Below are 14,769 nucleotides of genomic sequence, written 5' to 3'. Positions count from 1 at the left end.
ACCAAGGATGCAGACAAACTTTGCCTAGCAGGTTGGGTGAATTCTCTTTGGCAGCTGGTTCAGAGGAGAAGCTGCTGAGCCTTGGACTGGGTTGCAGGTTTCCCCTCAACAGATTGTCCTTGTAGCAACCAGTCTAAGAAACCCCGTCCCCCTGGAATATCCAGGGACACAGAACAATCCTCTGGGCTTGGCCCAGCAAGGAAAGGAAATAGGATGTTTAAGTCCTGGGTTGGGCACCTTGGAGAAAACCCTAAGACTAGCCAGGCTGCTCACAACTGTCCTGGTTCTGATTTGGAACAAAGATGCGCCAGTGTAGACCTGCATTGGGAAAGAGGCCAAAGAAGGAGTAGTTGTCTTGTTGTTTGAGTTTGCTCCAAGCTACTTCCCAATGACTGCCAAAGTCTCTTCCCTAAAGGTCAGTGCCAGAGTGTGGCTGAGTAGTTGTCTGTCATTGACTCTGGAACCTGTTCTATGCAGGATTTTCCATTTTGGCGGCATGCCAGAGTCACCGAGAAAGTGGGTCTGTTGTTTTGTTTGTTTGTTTTCCTTTTTACTACTGGTGCCTGACCTCTAACTAATGTGATAAAAGTCACGGAGAGCCAGACCTGGACATCTGGGTATGTTAAACCCCTCAGGGCGCTGTACTGTGTAGCCAGCTTTAACTGGAACGTTCCCCCTTAGGAAAGCTCTGGAGGAAGGAGGGTAGGAGAGGAGGCAGTTGATGAAGAATCCTGGCATGGAATTTTGCAACTCGAAGTGTGGTCCTAACAAGGCCCAAGGGAGCTGGTAAGGGCATAGATCCTCAGGCCTCACTCATACCCTCTGGAGTCAAAATGTGCTCATCAGAGGTTAAGTAGTCGTCTTTGGAGGCTGTCCATCTAATCTGGTGGTTTTCCACTGTGACTGTACATTAGAATCACCTGCTGTGTGTAAGCAAATTCCAGGGCTGGGCTAGACCAACGAGCCGGAATGTCTTCACGTGGAACCCAGACAAACACTCATTAAGAATTTTAAGTGGTTTTATTTTTATATTTATTTCTTTTGTTTGGGGGGGGGGGAGGGAGGGCACTTGTGTATGGAGGTTGGAGGACGACCAGAAGGAGTTGGTTCTCTCCTCCTATCCTGTGCATTGAACACAGGTAGTAGTTCATCAGGCTTGGCCACAAGCACCTTTACCTGCTGAGCGTCTTGCTGCCCCTACAACAGACTGTTCTCCTGTTCATCTGTCATCCAGAACCCCTTCCCTGAGCACTGCTTCTCAAACTTAAATGTAGGACCGTGTTTAGAAAATCTAGATCCTGATTCTGCAGGTCTGCAGGAGGCCCAAGACTCTGCCTGGCTAATAAGGGTCCCTTTGGTGCTTATGTTGCTGAGCTGACAAATGCCTTTTGAGCACCAGGGATTTAGCTATTGATTTACTTCCTATGTTGACAGCCGAAGAGGATGAGAGCCAGAGAAGGACATACGTTCCATGGTCACCTACCATGCCACTCATTTAATGCTTTTAGTTTTTAACTTTTGGTGGTCAGAGTTGGGGCTTATTAAAGATAGTTTAATATAATTTTAAGCATGAAGGCTTAGAGAGAGGTGCTTAGAAAGATAGACCCCCAGAGCATTGGTGTGAGTTTCTCAAAGAAGACTCATCCATTTAATGCTTTTAATGAAGTAATTAATTAGTTAATTTTTGAGACAGGGTCTCACTATGTAGTTCATGGGAGACAGCCATGCAGAAGAAGCTTGTGTGATGAGGAATGACTTGGAGATTGTTGTGGGTAGCAAGGGAAGGTGTGTTCACTTTGAGGAGAACTGTCAAGAATTATTAAGGGTAACTTTAACTAAAATTTAGGATAACAAATCTCACTTTTGGCTAAGTGAGTGTGGTGGCACCTATCTCTTTCACTCACTCACTCACTCACTCACTCACACACTCACTCACATACACTCACTCACACACTCACTCACACACTCAGACACACACTCACACTCACACACACACTCTCACTCACACACTCTCACTCACACACACACTCACTCACACATGAAAGAAAGGAAAGAAGGGGAGAGAAAGAGAACAAAATAAAACAAAAATTAGTCTTTTTCTTTCTTTTGAGGAGGAGCATCTTCAATCCCCTCAGTGTTTTGCAGATGCCTGCTAGTAACTCTACAGAGGAATGAGGAAGTGTCTGGCATGTCTGGGTTCTACCCTATACTCAGTTGTTGGGTTTTGTTTTGTGTTTTGGTGGTTTTTTTTGTTTGTTTGGTCATGGTTCTTGAACTCATAGTGGGATCTGGGGAATGTCTCCTTTTGGGGTCACAGCCTTGACTCCATAATAGGCGTGTATTCAGAATCATAGATTTATGATTGTGATACACGACACTTCCTCCAGATGCTGATCCTGCCTCCAAGAAGTAATCTAAGATGTTTTACTTGGCCTCAGGAGAGCACAAACTAGTGCTTCCTTCACAGTCTGCCATGAGTCATTTGCTCTGTAGGTGAAAATGCATGCCCCAGGACCCATCCAAACTGATCAAGCCCATGTCTGTGGAATGCATGTGCTCAGTGCATGGCTCTGTGATTTTTCTGTTCCTGACCGTTTGAGAAACAGAACAGGATGAAAGCAACATAGACTGGAAGAAGCTGGCACTTGGCATCTATACATCTACCTACGGCTGTTAAGCCACAAAGATTTCTTAGTAGTATGATCTTAGAGGAGTTGGTCTATAGAACAATTTACTGCTTCTGACCTCCCATATTACTTCGCTGGCTTCTGCCCACTGACAAGGGAAGTAACCCTTGACTCCTTGTAAATCCATACCCTTGGGGCTCCCTGACCCCTCCCCTACTGCACCAGCCTTCCTTCCTGAGTTTACCATGTATCTTAGGAGGTGAGGCCTGGGTACTGCCAGAGTCTAGAAGGGCTGGGAAGAGGGTTTCTTGAGGACCTTCACAGTTGCATCCTCATTCCCAGTATCTGTCCCAGTGCATCTGCCTGGCTGAAGTCTGCAGAGATTGCTCATGGGGCCAGAGGCAGCAGTGGCCCCAGATGGGATGAGCTTCAGCTGGACCAAGTGCCAATCAAAATCTGGCATAAGTTAACTTTTGTGTCAGAAATGGTGGATGTACCTACTTGTCCCCCAAACTGATTCTTCCTGAGTCAAAGTGCTGGAGAACCTCATTGGACACTGGTGTCAGTAAGTCTGGCATGGGAACCGAAAGAGGGCTGGGGCCTCAGTTCCACTTCCTGCAGCAGGGCCCCACCAAGATTCCTCACACTGCCCTCTGAGAGCTGAGGAGGAAGATCACCTGGGGCTGGCCGCCCCGTGGCGTGGCTTTGTGCTCCTAGAGGAGGAAAGGGTCAGGCACGGGGTGTGATCTGCTCTAGTGCCTAGGTAGGAGTACAGGTGGAAACTGACTGATACCTGGAACTCCTGCCTCCTAGGTGGCCCGAGGCAGCCGGGATGACACTTCTCCCCAGGAACCCTGCTATCTGCTGAGAAACATGACCAGCAAATCCCGTGAGTGTTGTCCAGGGGCTCCCCCAAGCTGGAGGGTCCAGCAGCCATCCTCAGCAGTGTCTTGGGATTCCCTTAGGGGTCGTAGACAGTCACACTGGGAGCCAGGGATCCTCTTTTCATCCTGAAATACCTGGGTCCCAGCTCCTGGGACAGGAGACGCCAGGGACTGCTGTGCTGGGGGTAGAGGGATGGGCGAAGGAGAAGGTGGCCTGGAGCTGTGCCTTCCTGTCTCTGCCTCCAGCTCCTCTGTGCATGTACCTTGCAGGCTGGAAGTTCCTGGCCATGCTGGCTCTGGTCCTTGTCGCTGTCATGGTGTGGTATTCCATCTCCCGAGAAGATAGGTACGTTGAACTGTGAGTACGCTTTCTGTGTCTTTCCGTTGTTTCTTGTCAGAGATGGGCTGATACAAGGGCAGGGTACCTAGCAAGGCAGGAAGCTTTTGAGACCCTCGACCTGACCTCTCCTCTTTAGCGGCTAGCCCAGAGTTCTTTCATGATTGTGGGTGGGAGGGGTGGGGGTGGGGATCCAGGTGGTTTTTGTGATCTCTCACAGAGGAAATACTGGGGCAGAAAGATCTGCACCCTCCATGGTTTGGGTTCAAAGTGGAACTTGGGTTGAGGAGATGCTAACTCTGTAATCCTTCTCCAGTACCACAGGAGCTCTGTGCCATCACTGGGGAGGTGGACCCTGCCTGGGATGCTGGCCTCAGGGCCTCAGTTGACTGGGCCTCCTGACTCTTCTCTTCCTCTCTCCAGCTTTTATTTTCCCATCACAGAGAAGAAAGAGCCGTGCTCCCAGGGTGAGGCAGAGAGGCAGGCCTCTAAGATTTTCGGCAAGTAAGCACCTGGTGATGGGACAAGGCATGGGGGAATGCGGGATTGAGGGTTTTTTGCCTCATTGCTAACTGGCTGGAGGGTAGCTGAACCTGGAACAACAAAGGCCTGACCTTGTTCAGCCAGACTAATCTCTTTCTCACCCCTACCCTGTGTAGCCATTCTAGGGAAAAGCCCATCTTCCTGCAGCTTAAGGATTATTTCTGGGTAAAGACACCATCGGCCTATGAGTTGCCCTTTGGGACCAAAGGGAGTGGTAAGTTATTGCTCAGCTCAGTGGACTAGCAGCTCACTACCTGTGAGCTGTTGTTCTGCGGGACCAAAGGAAGTGGTAAAATGAGTTATCCTACCCAAGCACGTGGGAAGTTCATATCCTGTTCATGTGAGCCACAACGTTGGACATTGCTGTCCACTGGCTCCAGGCCTGGGTTCTTTTGCCCAGACTCAGGTACCTATGTCAAGGAGAGAATTTCTGGGGAGTGGAGCGGGAGCAGCCCTTTAGAATGCTGATAACCATCGTCTCGGTTTCCTCTATTCATTCTTTCTGTAGAAGACCTTCTTCTCCGGGTGTTGGCCATCACTAGCTATTCTGTCCCTGAGAGCATACAGAGGTAAGGAGGTGTTCATCTCTTTGCAGTCTGGGCACCTTCACCTTTCCCTGCTCCTGTGTCAAATCATCTTGGTTAGTACCGTGCCAACCAGCCTTCGGTCGCTGGTTCACTGTGGCCAGTTTGACACTCCCTAGCCTGCCTGCCTCCAGGAGCTACAGTTATTCTAAAACCACAGCAAGCTGGGCGGTGGTGGTGCATGCCTTTGATCCCAGCACTCGGGAGGCAGAACCAGGTGGATCTCTATGGGTTTGAGGCCCAGTCTGTTCTACAGAGCGAGATCCAGGACAGGCTCCAAAACTACACAGAGAAACCCTGTCTCGAAAAACAAACAAACAAACAAACAAATTATGAAAACCACAGTAACCTAGCCTGAGCATCTAGATGCCAGAGTAGGCAGAAGTATTGCCATGGCAACAGACAGACCTGGGCAACAGGCAAGGGAGCTGTGTCCTAGGGTTTCTCTTCCCCTCCCTTCTCCTCTTCTCTCTATTCGTGCTTTTTTTTTCCCCCTTTATGTAGCCCAGGATGGATTTGAATTCTGCACTTTTCTTCTGACACTTCCTAAGTGCTGAGGTTACAGCTGTGTGCCAGCTTACCCAGCTCTTGTGCCGGGGTTGCCCGTGGTACTCTGTATGCTTCCCTTCCTCTTATTATCTCTTTGCCATGCTGGCTTGTTTGTACTTCCCTTTGATGCCCAAGACCTCAAGGTCGGTAAGACCATTAGCAGGGCCACTTAGCATGCCCGATCCATGCAGATCATCAGGGGCCGAGGAGAACCTAGAAGTGACCTGAGGTGGGCCCCAGGCAGATGCAGAGCAGAGGGAGTTCAGCAGAGCAGGGGCTCCTTCTGGGTTTGACCGCGCCTCTTCCCACGGCAGCCTCGAGTGTCGTCGCTGTGTTGTGGTGGGGAATGGGCACCGGTTGCGGAACAGTTCACTGGGAAGTGTCATCAACAAGTACGATGTGGTCATCAGGTGCGTGACCATCCCTCCTGCTTCTTTTTGGGCCCTGGGTGTCCCAAATGGGGCTGGCGAAAGGCCCGTTTCTACATCTTTAGTAATGGATATTCTTTCCCTGGCCCAGATTGAACAATGCTCCTGTGGCTGGTTATGAGGGAGACGTGGGCTCCAAGACCACCATACGTCTCTTCTACCCTGAGTCGGCCCACTTCGACCCCAAAATGGAAAACAACCCAGACACACTCTTGGTCCTGGTAGCTTTCAAGGCAATGGACTTCCACTGGATTGAGACCATCTTGAGTGATAAGAAGCGGGTAAATTGGGACCGAAGGGAGAGAGAGATGGTTATAGGGATGCTATCCTCGTCAGGGCTTCATGTCCCACAGAGTGCCTTGTGATGACTTGAAAGGGAAGGGACAGGGTGAACCAGGCTCTCCACAGCCAGAGCCTTGGGCCTCTCGCCAAGGGCATTGTTTTATAGGGCTGCTGATAAGCTGCCCTGCGTTATAGCTCAAGAGCCTGTAGGAGTTGGGGTGGCAGCCAGAGGCCCTCTGGGTGGAAGGTTGCCTGGAATAGGAGCACTGTAGGAGTGTGTGAGGAACCCTGGAACAGGGGAGCTGTCCCACAGTCACCTTGGAACAGGCAGTGTTTTTGTGCCGTTCTTGATGGTCCTCACAAAGAGCCTACTCCCTCACTTGGCCATGTGGTTAAAGGCTGAACTGTCTGATCTGGCAGTGTGTAGACAGTCTAAGGCTCACAAAGAGCCTACTCCCTCACTTGGCCATGTGGTTAAAGGCTGAACTGTCTGATCTGGCACTTTTTGCTCAGTGTGTAGACAGTCTAAGGCTCAAGCCCCTTCTTGTATGCATATCTCTGAAACAGGTAGTGGTCAGAACCCCGCACTCTCCACATTACCCTTCCTTCCTCATAAGGGGACCCTTCGACCTCCTTTGGTCTCTCATCTCTGGCACAAGTGTTACCTCAATTCTGCTGCGCGCCTGAGGTATCAACCTTGACTTGGACCCCATCCTCTGCCTGAAGACCACCAGCTGGGTTAGAGTTCAGAAACAGGTCTTTACCTGTTTTCATCTCTCCCTTCTGACCCTGGCCCCATAGGTGCGCAAAGGTTTCTGGAAGCAGCCTCCCCTCATCTGGGATGTCAACCCCAAACAGATTCGGATTCTCAACCCCTTCTTTATGGAGATTGCAGCAGACAAGCTCCTGGGCCTGCCCATACAGCAGCCTCGAAAGATCAAGCAGGTGATGAGAAGCGGTGACAGTGAGACCAAGCTGGGAGGAGATTGGGGTCCCAGGTGGAAAGTGAGGAGGAACTCTTGAGAGGGTGCAGCCTGCACTTGACCTTTGAAGACAGGCTTCGTAGTGTGCTGCCCTGATGGACAGTGTGTACTTTGGAGAACTGAATTGGGGCACTCTGAAAGTAGGAGTGAGCGAAAGGTCTAGATTGGACTTGGGCACTGGACTTTACGATGTTTTTGGCAGGTTCTGGTCAGAGCCTGTAAACTGGGAGCTGCCGGCATACTCACTGGCCCTATCTTTGAGAACAGCCTGAGTCAATGAGGAGTTACTGTTAGACGCTTATCTTGGAACATACTGATTTGATGTCTTGAGTGTCATGGGTATGGCGAACCAGTTTAGGGAGCTGTCACAATTTTGTGAGTCCCAGCTTTGATTTGAGCACTCTGTGTCCTGGTACTTCACAGCTGGCAGGATTTACCCCATAGTGTAGCTTTACAGACAGTTTTTCCATGTGTCTTAGACTTTCTCATGGGGGCATGTGAGACAGCAGAAGGAGGTCACCAGCAGGCATTGGCAGGACTCACGGTCCTTCCACTTACTACGGTTATCAGGCAGGTCTAGGACTGGGGGATTTCAATTGCTTATCTGCATGGTGGGGATAATATTTGTGCTGGCCTCTTAAGTCTATGGCAGGACTTAAGATAACGAAGTTGGAATACAGTGGCTGCTCTAACAGTATCTGTCCCTTGTTGTCTTCCTGTTAGTTTTCTAGAGACAAGCTGGCCTCAAACTCTTGGTAATCCTCCCAAGTGCTGGGGTTACAAGGATGAGCCACTATACCCAGCTAATATTAGCCAGATTTTAAATAAATATGCTTATTCTTGACTGTCTATGTCATGCGTGCGTTGGACGCCTGCAGCGTGACTGCCTAGTGGTGAGCCTGAGTCCATGTGTTTGGAGACTAAGCTGTGCCCTTGCTCTGAACAGATGCTGTGTAGCAGGATAAGCAGTTCTAGGTTTCCTGCTAGATGAAGTGTGCTCTACTTACTTAATACAGAGAATGCCACGAGGAGGGGCAGTGTGGTGACTGTAAGGAGCAGAGCTGCTGAGGAAGTGATGGCCACGTGATTCTGCAGGACCCCAAACTGGATGCGAGAGCACAGGGTGGTTAAAGTGGCAGGGGTGGCCAGGGGAGGTAGTAGATGCCTGTAATCCCAGCCCTTGAGAGTTAGAGGTAGGGTCTCAAAGTTAGCCTCGGCTGCAGAGTAAGTTCAAAGCCAGCCAGGGCTACATGAACTCCTGTCTTAAAAGGCAGCAAGGGTGAAAAAGAAGGCTTACCAAGAAGCAATAAGGGGACCAAGACAATTGAAAGAGATGCTGGGAGAAAATTGGCTTTAAGAGACCTTATGGAGTCCAGGAAGTGACTCTCGGGTGGGCAGGTGACATGTTCTATAAAGCTGGCCGTTGGAGGTTAGCAGGGCAAGTTTTCTGAAGTTTGAATATTAAGTTGACCATTGCTGTGGATAAATTGGGGGTGGAGGGGATAGGATCCTCACAGCAGCCCATAAGGTGGGAAGGCAGGCAAGGTACTGTTGATCCTGCCCTACAGAGGCATATATCATCCCATGAAAGATCCCACAGCCACGAGTGTCAACCTATCAGGTCCCAGGAGAAGGGCAGGTCCCCCTTCCCCTCTTTGAACAAGTTGTTTATTTTTGCAAGCTCCAGTTCCCTCATTTACAAAACGAGGCTAATAATAGTATCTGCACATATGTGTTTGGAAGGGGACTGAAGGAGATGGTGTATTACACAGACAGGATCATGGTGATTGTCACTTTTGTCATCCTGCTTGCCATGATCCTCCCTGGAGACCCAGATCTGTGGAGGTGAATTATCTAGTATGCTGCTGTGTCGGCCAGACTTTCATCCCTGATAGCAGCAACTGACAAATGGACAGATTGATTTTGCTCATGGTCTCAGAGGTTTCAGTCAGTCATGGCAGGGAGGACATGATGGAACTGAGCACTCACATGTGGCATGTGGGAAGCAGAGAGAAAATACCTACAGGTCCCTTACCTACCGGACAGTGGCCACCCACCTTTAGGGTGAGTATTCACTCTTTAGTGAACCCTTACTTCACAGACACCCTTAGAAGTGTACTATAGTAATTTTGTAGGTACGTCTCAATCTAACCAAGTTGACAAGATAACCACAGTAGCCACTAGACATATAACAATTTAAAACTTAGGAACTGAGGGGGTGGCTTAGCAGTTCACGACACTCACTGCTTCTGCAGAGCACCTGGGTTTCCTTATATGCACCCACTTTGGGCAATTCGCCACCACCTGTAACCCTAGTTCCAGGGGACCCAATGCCTTCTTCCAGCCCCTGGAGGCTTCTGCAAGCACATGGTGCCCATAATTCAAGCAGGCGCATACATGTAAAAATAATAAATAGTTAAATCTCTAAATTTAAAACTTAATAATCAGGGGTACAGAACTGCGGTCGAACACTTGCCTAGAATACAGGAGGCCCAGGTTCTAGCTCCTGCACAGCAAAAAAGTTTAGAACTTCATAGAGTAGCAAATCACTTCCTCGGCTGCATTAGCTGCATTCAGGTGCCTGGTTGGTTGGCCATTGCCCCTTTGGACAGCTAAGGTAAAGGATATTTCCATAGCAGAGCACTGAGCCTGAGCGTGTGTGAGGTGGGTGGTGGTGGAGGAGGGGATTGGGACTCCTTCAAATGCCCTCCTACTCTGCCCCTCAGAAGCCAACCACAGGTCTGCTAGCCATCACCTTGGCCCTACACCTCTGCGACTTAGTGCACATCGCTGGCTTCGGCTACCCGGATGCCTACAACAAGAAGCAGACCATCCACTACTACGAACAGATCACACTGAAGTCTATGGCGGTAAGCAGCCCTGCTTGGGAGCCCAGTGAGTCACAACGAGAGGGCTGCTGGGTGAGGGGGAGGTGCGGGGACAGAAAGTGGTTTGGGATATGTTCATTCAGTGTCAGAAGTGGGACCTGGGCATCTGGACACCCCAGCTGGCATCCTCTGCATTTGCCACATGACTTCTGTCTCCTTTCTGAGAGCCCACATAAGGAAGAAAACTCCCAAGAAGTGTGGGACCAGAAAGGGGGGAGGGAGACCTTTCTGAAGACAGAGAGCTACCTGGGGGCCCCTCACTTACTTCCTTGGCTATTTCCACAGGGGTCAGGGCACAATGTCTCCCAAGAGGCTGTAGCCATCAAGCGGATGCTAGAGATGGGAGCTGTCAAGAACCTCACGTACTTCTGACTTGGATGAAAGCTGTAACACGCCAGTTCCCTACTTTGCCATCTGAGTGGCCCCTGTCTCCGGCTTCAGGATGCCTGGTGCCACTACAACTCACTTGAACTCACCCTCAGTGCGGAGGGTGTCCTGGGACTGGCCAGGTCTCAGGAGAGGCTGTATCTCTGGCTCCTCTGGTGGAGCCCAGATCCAGACAGGGTGAACACACTGAGGCTACAGGAGCCTGGCCAAGAGAGGGGGGACTTGCTGCTGTGGCATCCCCTCTCTGCCAGCACAAAGGGGTTTTGATTGTTCTGAGGGCTCCTTTTTTTATTTTGTTTTTTGTTTGTTTGTTTGTTTGTTTGGGGTTTTGTTGTTGTTGCTTGTTTGTTTGTTTGTTCTTTTGTTTTGCTCTGTTTTTGAGACAGGGTCTGACTGTGTAGCCCTGGCTTATCTGGAACTCACTATGTAGACCAGGCTGGCCTTGAACTCACAGAGATCCACCTGCCTCTGCCTCCCAAGTGTTGGGATTAAAGGCGTGTACGAACACGCCTGGCCCCAGCAACAAGAGATTATTTAACATGCTATTTAATTAAGGAGAAGAAAAATGCAATGGGCTGGTCCTGTGGCATTCACAAAAGGGACACAATACAGTGTTCTGCCCACTTTTTAATAAAATTTACAGAAAATTGGCCTGTTAAGGCCCTGACCTAGAGCTGGCCTCCCGGGAGGATGGAGGCAGTGAGTGGGAGGGTGTCCTCCAGAGAGGGGTTGCTACCTCCCAGCGGGCATGGGAAGGGCATTGACAAGGGGGCTCCATCTAGAAGGGGCCTCACCTGAAAAAGAGATTACAAAAGACCAATAAAATATTTTTTTTTTCCTAAAATGGAAGCACTTGTGAGGCTCTGTGTCTTTTCGGGTTGGGGAGAATATGGCTGGGAGTGTGATAGTGTACAGACCTGAGGTTATAGCAGCACAAAGTCATTTCAGCAAAGAATTTGTACTGAGATGGTGCTCAGGTGAGCATTTCCACCCTGGCAGAGGGTATGAGCAAGCAGTGCCCAGATCAGCCCTATCTTCAGACACCCAGCCTGGTGTCTTGCATCCCCAGGGACTAAGGAAGGGAGGAGAGGTACAGGGTGCCAGATGGAGGTGGCAGCATCTCCTCCTCTGTCTTCTCTGGGAATCCCGTGTTTTCAGGACAGGGTGGGGTTAGACAGAGAAAGCTATTTTTCTTCTCAAATTAAGTGGGAATCATAAAACAGAGCTGGCGGAAGGTCCTGTGAGTGCAGCGGTGTGGTTTGCCAAGGCTGGAGTGGGCAGGGCTAGAGGGACTTGGCAAGTCCTGTGAGCTAGTCACTGGACCAGGGAATGAGGCTGTTTCTGTCCCAGGTCCCTTGGATCTTCAGTCCTGCCATTTGCTTGGCTCTCTGGCCTTTATTCTCCACCTTCCAGGCCCTGCTCTGCTGCCAGCTGGGCCTACTGCCACCCCCACAGCTGTTCCTTTACATCTGGAGCCAGGAGGGAGTGTTGGAACTCACAGCTGTGTTCCGCCGGGCTTGCTCAGAAAGAGCTGCAGTCTTGAGGTTTTTGAGACAAGCCAAGCCGGGATGCGATGGATACAGAAAGGCTTGGGAGGGAATGAACAGGATGACACCACCTTGGAACAGTACGGAGAACAGCCAGCCCCATCCAACAGGGCACTCCTGAGGATCAGCTCAAGTAGAGCTGTGTGGTCTGAGGGGATTCTGAAAAGCAGTTGGACCATAGTGTCTGAAGCCTCATTTCTCTCTCACTGGGACAAGCTATCTTACAGGCTTCATCCTGGGAAGACTTTGTAGGGGTGTGTGAGTGCCTCTAGGCATCTATGCTTTGCTTATCCCAAAAAGGGAGTATCCATTTCTCCATCCAAGGCCTTTGAAAATGACTGTCTGCACATATGATCCAGCTGCCCTGGACTGAGGCCACTGCCTGATACTGAACGTGCCTCAACTTGAGCCAGAAGCCAACACACTGGGTCATGCTGCCCCTCCTAACTCCACAAGTTCATGTACATGGGGGAGTTGATAATCTTAGGGTGACATCCAGACCCTCACGATTGCATACACAGCAAAGTGTGTGTCTGGGCATCCACCCAGACCATTCTTTGCTGGGGGTGGGAATGGGCCTAGCTCTCTCCAAACTGTGCAAGCTGAGGCAATACCCGGCAAGGGTCAGGCCTGGGAGGGGAGCTTTGATGTGGAGTTGTTGGATGGAGTTCCTTGGTGTTCTGGGAAAGAAGTTTTCAGCCCAACTTATGTGAAGGGGTTGTCTGCCAGCTTGCCTGGTACTGATTAAACCATGCCCTGAAAAGGCAGCAGGGGGAGAGAGAATGGGGGCACAACTGGGTTTACATCAGGTTGGGCGGGGTAATTCCTGCCAATGCGCTCCGGGCTTCAATCCCAATTCTGGCCTTAAAACCAAAGGACGCGTCCACGTATTTCAGTTACCTGGGGTGACTGAAAAACGGAGATTCCTGGGTCTCGGGGGGTCTGGGGTTCGGAATCAAAATCTTACAAGCAAGTCTGGACTCTAGGAAGATCTCATGGGCCTCTTCTTAACCCTCCGGTCTGGTTTGCAATTAAAACCCATCCTAATCTCCGGTGCCCTTGAGCGGTGTTAAATTAGGCGCACGCGCAGGTTACGCCCCAGGCGGGGTGGGGGTGGGGGCCCGACGGCGCTGAGTCTGTCTAACCCTTCTCGGTGGCTGGGCGGGGCCATCGGGCTGAGTGGGCGGGGCCATCGGGCTGAGTTTCCCCGCCCGCCGCCCTCCAGACCGTTTGCGGGCCACCGCCCAAGTTCGCTGCATCCGGCTGAGCCCTGGGTCCCCCTGTTCTCTCGGGGAGTGGGGAGTCGGGGTATCATCGCTGCTCGGAGCTTTGCCGCGCCCCACGAGGCCCAAGAGAACAGACCGACTGCCGGGGAGCCAAACATGTCTTCACCACTGTGTTAGATTCTACAAACCAAGACCTCCTCCTGGGGTGGGGATAGTGGGGGGAGACTGAGGCCCTACAAACGAAGGGAGGGTCTCCCAGCTTGAGACCACCGTCCTGGGCGACACAGAGTATAGGTCTTTCAGTTAACACCCTTAAATGATGTCTTAAATACTTCAGGGTGTTGGGTTTTTTTTTAATTTTTTTTTTTTTTAAATGGTCTTATTTTAAATGTTTCTGTGAATGGTATGCACATGGGAGGTCAGAAGCGTTGTATCCTCCTGGAGCTGAAGTTACAGGTGGTTGTGAGCTGCCCATCATGGATCCTTGGGAACCGAAATCTGGTCCTCTGGCCCTGCAAGCTCTTAACCGCTGAGCCATCTTTTCAAGTCCCTCCACTTGAGGTTTTGATTAACACTTTCAGAGGACATAAGTATATATCCAATTGCTTTCCTCCTGAGACTGTCTAGTCTGCAAAGAGTTTGAACTTGGAAACAATACTGTCTGCGAGACAGTTAAGTGTAGTGTGCGCACAAAAAGTGGCCCCTCCCTGCCGGATCATTTAATTAGTTAGCTGAAGAAACCTCTGTTTCTCCATCTGGAAAATACCGATTACCCATGCCTGTCTCACAATGAAATCCTAAGGATCTAATGGGAGCACGATTGTAAAGACATTGCGGGGACTGTAAAGCGAGTTATAAATAACGGGATTGTAAAGCAGCCTTCCATAATGGAAAACGCTGGAGAGTGTATGGAACCAGTGAGCTAGATTTGTAGGACCAAATACTTGCCCCCGAACTGAGTTAACCCACTTGGTAGGAAAAGCCTGTCTTGAATCATACCCACATGCTTAAGAGACTGCGTGTTTGTGTGTGTGTGTGTGTGTGTGTGTGTGTGTGTGTGTGTGTGTGTGTGTGTGTAAGGAAGGTTTTGGATAATCAGTGGACTGAGTTCAAACCCACTTTCCAGCAGTGGTTTTTAAGTTAAGAATCCCTGCCGCCTCTAGGGATTCTTGGAGAAAAGTTCGGAGGGTGAAGCCACTCGTTTTTAGTGGTATGTGGAATGTAACAGCAGCTTCCTAAACATGGTTGAGAAGCACAGCTTCATAGTTGACGCACGCTCCTCTAAACCTTCTGATTTTCTTTTTGTAATCTTAATTATAGCTACAGAAAATGATTTGGTAGTTCAAAATCACCTTGGTTCTGTACAGGCTGTGGTTTTAGGAAATTAGATCTGAACTGAAAAGTTGGAGGTGTGTGCAGATGACCCTCAACTAATGAGGATTCCACTGTGAAATCAGGACGCATTCAGTGGAATTTTGATCTTCCTAGCTAATGATGTGTGTGT

General features: G+C 50.1%; 1 protein-coding gene across 6 annotated transcripts in view; it reads left to right on the top strand.

Annotated features, from left to right (window-relative positions):
• St3gal4 (ST3 beta-galactoside alpha-2,3-sialyltransferase 4) overlaps nt 1-11,341 on the top strand; it is a 41,113-nt gene extending 29,772 nt beyond the window's left edge. For 2 of the 6 annotated variants that reach the window (XM_052756148.1, XM_052756171.1), the window contains 10 exons: nt 3,441-3,516; nt 3,782-3,869; nt 4,272-4,352; nt 4,508-4,605; nt 4,900-4,960; nt 5,839-5,934; nt 6,044-6,233; nt 7,036-7,179; nt 9,944-10,087; nt 10,391-11,341. In XM_052756148.1, the coding sequence (XP_052612108.1) occupies nt 3,501-3,516; nt 3,782-3,869; nt 4,272-4,352; nt 4,508-4,605; nt 4,900-4,960; nt 5,839-5,934; nt 6,044-6,233; nt 7,036-7,179; nt 9,944-10,087; nt 10,391-10,477 (1,005 nt within the window). In that variant the 5' untranslated portion in view covers nt 3,441-3,500 and the 3' untranslated portion in view covers nt 10,478-11,341. Of the gene's footprint in view, nt 1-3,440; nt 3,517-3,757; nt 3,870-4,271; nt 4,353-4,507; nt 4,606-4,899; nt 4,961-5,838; nt 5,935-6,043; nt 6,234-7,035; nt 7,180-9,943; nt 10,088-10,390 lie in introns of all 6 variants that reach the window. The other 4 variants (XM_052756141.1, XM_052756162.1, XM_052756142.1 and 1 more) reach the window with 3 other exon arrangements.
• The last annotated feature ends 3,428 nt before the right edge of the window (nt 11,342-14,769 follow it).

The sequence above is a fragment of the Peromyscus californicus genome, unplaced genomic scaffold (assembly GCF_007827085.1).
Source record: "Peromyscus californicus insignis strain IS unplaced genomic scaffold, ASM782708v3 Scaffold_11__1_contigs__length_118956290, whole genome shotgun sequence".
NCBI classification, from domain to species: domain Eukaryota; kingdom Metazoa; phylum Chordata; class Mammalia; order Rodentia; family Cricetidae; genus Peromyscus; species Peromyscus californicus.
This window is presented reverse-complemented; position numbering and strand designations above follow the sequence as displayed.